This window comes from Gymnodraco acuticeps, unplaced genomic scaffold (assembly GCF_902827175.1).
Source record: "Gymnodraco acuticeps unplaced genomic scaffold, fGymAcu1.1, whole genome shotgun sequence".
Taxonomy (NCBI): Eukaryota; Metazoa; Chordata; class Actinopteri; order Perciformes; family Bathydraconidae; genus Gymnodraco; species Gymnodraco acuticeps.
The window spans coordinates 45,001-52,748 of record NW_022991660.1 but is presented as its reverse complement, the minus strand read 5'-3'; the positions used below and the strand labels follow the sequence as shown (position 1 = coordinate 52,748).

At 40.5% G+C, this 7,748-nt stretch overlaps 1 protein-coding gene across 1 annotated transcript in view; it reads left to right on the top strand.

The window, feature by feature from the left end:
* Positions 1-5: 5 nt before the first annotated feature.
* Positions 6-7,748, top strand: part of LOC117534396 (collagen alpha-1(XXVIII) chain-like) — a gene marked incomplete at its 5' end in the record, with an annotated part of 33,738 nt that continues 25,995 nt past the window's right edge. The window contains 5 exons of the mRNA XM_034198581.1: positions 6-407; positions 753-773; positions 1,217-1,276; positions 7,521-7,574; positions 7,665-7,709. Of these exons, the coding sequence (XP_034054472.1) occupies positions 6-407; positions 753-773; positions 1,217-1,276; positions 7,521-7,574; positions 7,665-7,709 (582 nt within the window). The remainder of the gene's footprint in view (positions 408-752; positions 774-1,216; positions 1,277-7,520; positions 7,575-7,664; positions 7,710-7,748) is intronic.

The following is a 7,748-nucleotide window of genomic DNA, read 5'->3' as shown; positions in this document are numbered from 1 at the left end:
TGCAGTACAGCAGCTCCGTCTCCCTGGAGCACAACTTCAGAGACTGGCAGGACCTGGACGTGTTCCAGAGCCGCGTTTCCTCCATGGCATTCATCGGACACGGCACCTTTTCGGCGTACGGTATCTCCAACGCCACGCAGTTATTCGGGCGCGAGACTTCCTCCAGCAGCCTCCGGGTAGGGCTACTAATGACGGACGGATCGGATCATCCTCGAAGTCCCAGTGCTGTTGCTGCTGCCGCTGAAGCCAAGCAGCAAAACATCCGGATGTTCGTCCTCCGGCTCTCGGACCTACCGACGAACGCACAGATGAGCGAGAAACTGAGGTCCATCGCCAGCGCCCCGCCGCAGAAACACCTGCTGAGTCTCACGGACAAACAGCTGGACGACAAACTCTTCAATGAACTGGTGAGTGTGTGGGGGGGGGGAGTAAAAACAGGACTGAAGGTTTTTTGCTGTCCCTATTGACTTCAATGTTGGATTCTTTGTTCACCGTGGAGGCATGAGCGTTTTCTTCCAGCATTCAAGTTACCACAGGCTGAGTCTTTCACATAGTGGCTCACTGTGGGGTTCAAGTATTGAAACTGGTGGGATGAAGTTAAACGATGAAAGCAACAAAAGTAAAACAGACCTGAAAACAAGCCACGTTTCAGCAACTCTTGGTCCGAGGTTGAGTCTTGTTTTGTCTTGAGTTAACTATTCCTGCAGGTTTGGACTTTAAATAACTGACCAACCGTCTTTGTTTTCTTCCAGAACACAATTGTAAAAACTGGGGTGAGTACCATGATCATTATTTCATTACATTACATTACATTGCATTTAGCTGACGCTTTTATCCAAAGCGACTTACAATAAGTAGCATTCGACCAGGAAGACACAACCTTGAAGAAAACAGAATCATATAAGTACATCAGGTTTCATAGAGCCAAACATTTCAAGTGCTACTCAACTGGCTTTAGATAAGCCAGTCCTTTATTAGTATAAAAGTGCTTCGTTAATAGTTCTAACGCTCGAAGTGGAGTCGAAAGAGATGAGTTTTCAGTTTGCGCCGGAAGATGTGCAAGCTATCCTCACATGATCATATTCTGTGTTATTATTTGAGGTGTGGTCACTTGTTCACGCACAACGAAGGCCTTATCCTTTCTCTGCTGTGTATCTCAAGCACATCGTCGATTCAGTTCTTTATATGTTCATTATCTCTCGTGTCTTTATTTCAGTGCCCTCAGCCGAAGTCCTGTCTGTGCGAGAGGGGGGAGAGGGGGCATGCAGGAAACCCGGTGAGTGGATAATCGCATCCTAAGTTGACAAATATGAACTATATATTATCGTCTGATTGCAGAAGTTTCTATACTTAGTACTGGATTGCTTTGAGTGATACTTAGGAGCCACAACACGTATTCAGCCTGATGGAAGGCCACACTGAACACATTCGTTTATCATCACTTCCGGCCAATGTTACCCAGGTTGGGTCTCGTGGTTTTTAGTCCATCTGTTCAAGGCTTCGAGACAGAGAGGGTTCGTTAGGCTCCGATAACTTCTGCATCCACTCCAACGTGGACTCGTCACAACGAGGAACCTGATTCAGTCACTTGAGGAACCAGCTTATTCAGAGTTTGGTTTCTGTGGCTTTTAGTAAACGCTGCCATGTCTCCTCAAGCTGCTGAATGTTCTCTAAACGCTGCATGTGTTGTCAAGTTGCTGAAGATGTTTCTGAGTGTGGAACATTTGGGTTTTTATATCTGCATCCTTTCAAGGATTCAAGGACTCAAGCTACAGTGTAGATATGTCAATGAACTTCTGAGGTCACAGGCTCCTCCAACAGATCAAATAGTTAATAGTTTCTGAAGCTGTAGCACAGCTAGCCACGGTTAGCTTCACTCTCCCAGCCTCAGGCGTCCACTAGCGGGTGCGTCTGGCCTACGTTCAAAACCCCACAAAGAAAAGGATGTGAGCGAGCAGGAAACGTTCCCACAGTGTAAGTGTAGCAGGTGGTGCGGGGGCTGAAAGGCTGTTTTAGAAAGAAGCAAAGGTCAACGATGGAAGATTACACACGAGCAAACACGGGAGATCTGAGGTGGAGGTCTTTGTTGGCCGGGGGTTACAGACGGGTCGCACTCAGACTCACCTTCTCCTAACAACACAGTCCGGACTAACGAGGGGGCCCAAATATTCTCACTCTGCCCCTCTGCTTTCATGTCGGGGCAAAAAGGGTTTTGAAAGATATTCAGAAGCTCTCAGAAAATCTTTCAAAAGAAATTGAGCTAAAGTCAGAAATCTGAAGAAAAAAGAAGTAATAATTTAGAAAAAAGTAACATTTCTGAATACATTTTTGGCTTAGTCAGAATTCTGAAAGAAAATCATGACATTAGGATCTGAAGCCCATACTTCTGTATTCTACTTGAGTGAAGGATGTGTGTACTTCTACTTGAGTGAAGGATGTGAGTACTTCTACTTGAGTAAAGGATGTGTGTACTTCTACTTGAGTGAAGGATGTGAGTACTTCTACTTGAGTGAAGGATGTGAGTACTTCTACTTGAGTAAAGGATGAGTGTACTTCTACTTGAGTAAAGGATGTGAGTACTTCTACTTGAGTAAAGGATGAGTGTACTTCTACTTGAGTAAGGATGTGTGTACTTCTACTTGAGTAAAGGATGTGTGTACTTCTACTTGAGTGAAGGATGTGTGTACTTCTACTTGAGTGAAGGATGTGAGTACTTCTACTTGAGTAAAGGATGAGTGTACTTCTACTTGAGTGAAGGATGTGTGTACTTCTACTTGAGTGAAGGATGAGTGTACTTCTACTTGAGTGAAGGATGTGAGTACTTCTACTTGAGTAAAGGATGAGTGTACTTCTACTTGAGTAACGGATGTGTGTACTTCTACTTGAGTAAAGGATGAGAGTACTTCTACTTGAGTAAAGGATGTGTGTACTTCTACTTGAGTAAAGGATGAGTGTACTTCTACTTGAGTAAAGGATGAGTGTACTTCTACTTGTAGTAACGGATGGTGTACTTCTACTTGAGTAAAGGATGAGTGTACTTCTACTTGAGTAAAGGATGTGTGTACTTCTACTTGAGTAAAGGATGAGTGTACTTCTACTTGAGTAAAGGATGTGTGTACTTCTACTTGAGTAAAGGATGAGTGTACTTCTACTTGAGTAAAGGATGTGTGTACTTCTACTTGAGTAAAGGATGTGTGTACTTCTACTTGAGTAAAGGATGAGTGTACTTCTACTTGAGTAACGGATGTGTACTTCTACTTGAGTAAAGGTGTGATGTACTTCTACTTGAGTAAAGGATGAGTGTACTTCTACTTGAGTAAAGGATGAGTGTACTTCTACTTGAGTAAGGATGTGTGTACTTCTACTTGAGTAAAGGATGAGTTACTTCTACTTGAGTAAAGGATGAGTGTACTTCTACTTGAGTAAAGGAGAGTGTACTTCTATGAGTAAAGGATGTGGTACTTCTACTTGAGTAAAGGTGTGAGTACTTCTACTTGAGTAAGGGTGAGTACTTCTACTTGAGTAAAGGATGAGTACTTCTACTTGAGTAAAGGATGTGAGTACTTCTACTTGAGTAAGGATGTGTACTTCTACTTGAGTAAAGGATGTGAGAGTACTTCTACTTGAGTAAAGGATGAGAGTTACTTCTACTTGAGTAAAGGATGAGTGTACTTCTACTTGAGTAAAGGATGTGTGTACTTCTACTTGAGTAAAGGATGAGTGTACTTCTACTTGAGTAAAGGATGTGTGTACTTCTACTTGAGTAAAGGATGAGTGTACTTCTACTTGAGTAACGGATGTGTGTACTTCTACTTGAGTAAAGGATGTGTGTACTTCTACTTGAGTAAAGGATGTGTGTACTTCTATGAGTAAAGGATGAGTGTTTACTTCTACTTGAGTAAAGGATGAGTGTACTTCTACTTGAGTAAAGGATGTGTACTTCTACTTGAGTAAAGGATGTGTGTACTTCTACTTGAGTAAAGGATGTCTGTACTTCTACTTGAGTAAAGGATGTGTGTACTTCTACTTGAGTAAGGATGTCTGTACTTCTACTTGAGTAAAGGATGTGTGTACTTCTACTTGAGTAAGGAGTGTGTACTTCTACTTGAGTAAAGGATTGAGGTACTTCTACTTGAGTAAGGATGTGTGTACTTCTACTTGAGTAAAGGATGTGAGTCTTCTACTTGAGTAAAGGATGTGTGGTACTTCTACTTGAGTAAAGGATTGAGACTTCTACTTGAGTAAAGGATGGGAGTATTCTACTTGAGTAAAGGAGTGAGAGTACTTCTACTTGAGTAAAGGGATGAGAGTACTTCTAATTGAGTAAAGGATGAGTGTACTTCTACTTGAGTAAAGGATTGTAGAGTACTTCTACTTTGAGTAAAGGATGATGAGTACCTTCCTTACTTGAGTAAAGGATGTGAGTACTTCTATCTTGAGTAAAGGATGTGAGTACTTCTACTTGAAGTAAAGGGGATGAGAGTACTTCTTACTTGAGTAAAGGATGAGTGTACTTACTTGAGTAAAGGAGTGGAGTACTTCTACTTGAGTAAAGGAAGTGAGTACTTCTCTTGAGTAAAGGATGAGTGTACTTCTACTTGAGTAAAGGATGTGTGTACTTCTACTTTGAGTGAAGGATGTGTGATACTTCATACTTGAGTAAAGGATGAGTGTACTTCTACTTGAGTAAAGGATGTGTGTACTTCTACTTGAGTAAAGGATGAGTGTACTTCTACTTGAGTAACGGATGTGTGTACTTCTACTTGAGTAAAGGATGTGAGTACTTCTACTTGAGTAAAGGGATGAGAGTACTTCTACTTGAGTAAAGGATGAGAGTGTACTTCTACTTGAGTAAAAGGATGTGAGTACTTCTACTTGAGTAAAGGAAGTAAGTACTTCTACTTGAGTAAAGGATGAGTGTACTTCTATTTGAGTAAAGGATGAGAGTACTTATACTTGAGTAAAGGATGAGTGTACTTCTACTTGAGTAAAGGATGTGAGTACTTCTACTTGAGTAAAGGATGTGAGTACTTCTACTTGAGTAAAGGATGAGAGTACTTCTATTTGAGTAAAGGATGAGAGTACTTCTACTTGAGTAACGGATGAGTGTACTTCTACTTGAGTAAAGGAGGTGTGTACTTCTACTTGAGTAAAGGATGTGTGTACTTCTACTTGAGTAAAGGATGAGTGTACTTCTACTTGAGTAAAGGATGAGTGTACTTCTACTTGAGTAAAGGATGAGTGTACTTCTACTTGAGTAAAGGATGTGTGTACTTCTACTTGAGTAAAGGATGTGTGTACTTCTACTTGAGTAAAGGATGAGTGTACTTCTACTTGAGTAACGGATGTGTGTACTTCTACTTGAGTAAAGGATGTGTGTACTTCTACTTGAGTAAAGGATGTGTGTACTTCTACTTGAGTAAAGGATGTGTGTACTTCTACTTGAGTAAAGGATATCTGTACTTCTACTTGAGTAAAGGATGTGTGTACTTCTACTTGAGTAAAGGATGTCTGTACTTCTACTTGAGTAAAGGATGTGTGTACTTCTACTTGAGTAAAGGATGTCTGTACTTCTACTTGAGTAAAGGATGTGAGTACTTCTACTTGAGTAAAGGGTGTGAGTACTTCTACTTGAGTAAAGGATGCGAGTACTTCTACTTGAGTAAAGGATGTGAGTACTTCTACTTGAGTAAAGGATGTGAGTACTTCTACTTGAGTAAAGGATGAGAGTACTTCTATTTGAGTAAAGGATGAGAGTACTTATACTTGAGTAAAGGATGAGTGTACTTCTACTTGAGTAAAGGATGTGAGTACTTCTACTTGAGTAAAGGATGTGAGTACTTCTACTTGAGTAAAGGATGAGAGTACTTCTACTTTGAGTAAAGGATGAGAGTACTTCTACTTGAGTAAAGGATGTGAGTACTTCTACTTGAGTAAAGGAGGTGAGTACTTCTACTTGAGTAAAGGATGAGAGTACTTCTACTTGAGTAAAGGATGAGAGTGTTGCTACTTGAGTAAAGGATGTGAGTACTTCTACTTGAGTAAAGGATGTGAGTACTTCTACTTGAGTAAAGGATGAGAGTACTTCTACTTGAGTAAAGGATGAGAGTACTTCTACTTGAGTAAAGGATGTGTGTACTTCTACTTGAGTAAAGGATGTGTGTACTTCTACTTGAGTAAAGGATGTGAGTACTTCTACTTGAGTAAAGGATGTGAGTACTTCTACTTGAGTAAAGGATGTGTGTACTTCTACTTGAGTAAAGGATGAGTGTACTTCTACTTAGTAAAGGATGAGTGTACTTCTACTTGAGTAAAGGATGTGTGTACTTCTACTTGAGTAAAGGATGAGAGTGTTGCTACTTGAGTAAAGGATGTGAGTACTTCTACTTGAGTAAAGGATGTGAGTACTTCTACTTGAGTAAAGGATGTGAGTACTTCTACTTGAGTAAAGGATGTGAGTACTTCTACTTGAGTAAAGGATGTGTGTACTTCTACTTGAGTAAAGGATGAGTGTACTTCTACTTAGTAAAGGATGAGTGTACTTCTACTTGAGTAAAGGACGAGTGTACTTCTACTTGAGTAAAGGATGAGTGTACTTCTACTTGAGTAAAGGATGTCTGTACTTCTACTTGAGTAAAGGATGAGTGTACTTCTACTTGAATAAAGGATGAGTGTACTTCTACTTGAGTAAAGGATGTGTGTACTTCTACTTGAGTAAAGGATGTCTGTACTTCTACTTGAGTAAAGGATGTGTGTACTTCTACTTGAGTAAAGGATATCTGTACTTCTACTTGAGTGAAGGATGTGAGTACTTCTACTTGAGTAAAGGATGAGTGTACTTCTACTTGAGTAAAGGATATGTGTACTTCTACTTGAGTAAAGGATGTGAGTACTTCTACTTGAGTAAAGGATGAGTGTACTTCTACTTGAGTAAAGGATGAGTGTACTTCTACTTGAGTAAAGGATGTCTGTACTTCTACTTGAGTAAAGGATGTCTGTACTTCTACTTGAGTAAAGGATGTGTGTACTTCTACTTGAGTAAAGGATGTGAGTACTTCTACTTGAGTAAAGGATGAGTTTACTTCTACTTGAGTAAAGGATGAGTGTACTTCTACTTGAGTAAAGGATGTCTGTACTTCTACTTGAGTAAAGGATGTCTGTACTTCTACTTGAGTAAAGGATGTGAGTACTTATACTTGAGTAAAGGATGTCTGTACTTCTACTTGAGTAAAGGATGTGTGTACTTCTACTTGAGTAAAGGATGTGTGTACTTCTACTTGAGTAAAGGATGTGAGAACTTCTACTTGAGTAAAGGATGTGAGTACTTCTACTTGAGTAAAGGATGTGTGTACTTCTACTTGAGTAAAGGATGAGTGTACTTCTACTTAGTAAAGGATGAGTGTACTTCTACTTGAGTAAAGGATGTGAGTACTTCTACTTGAGTAAAGGATGAGAGTACTTCTACTTGAGTAAAGGGTGAGTGTACTTCTCTGATACTAACTCACCCTGCTCTCATGTAGGGGAAGCCAGGCGATCCGGGGTCAGATGGAGGTCCGGGTCCAAAGGGATTTCGTGTAAGTCTCCATTGTTTCCGTAATCCAGCTCTAGATACAGAGAATCCCCAAAGTGACGTTTGATGTCTTGTCGTTGTTCGATCACTGCAGGGGGAATCCGGCATCAACGGACGTCCAGGGATGGGGGGCCTTCAGGTAATCACCAAATACTTTTCCAAAAACATTCCCTGTGCA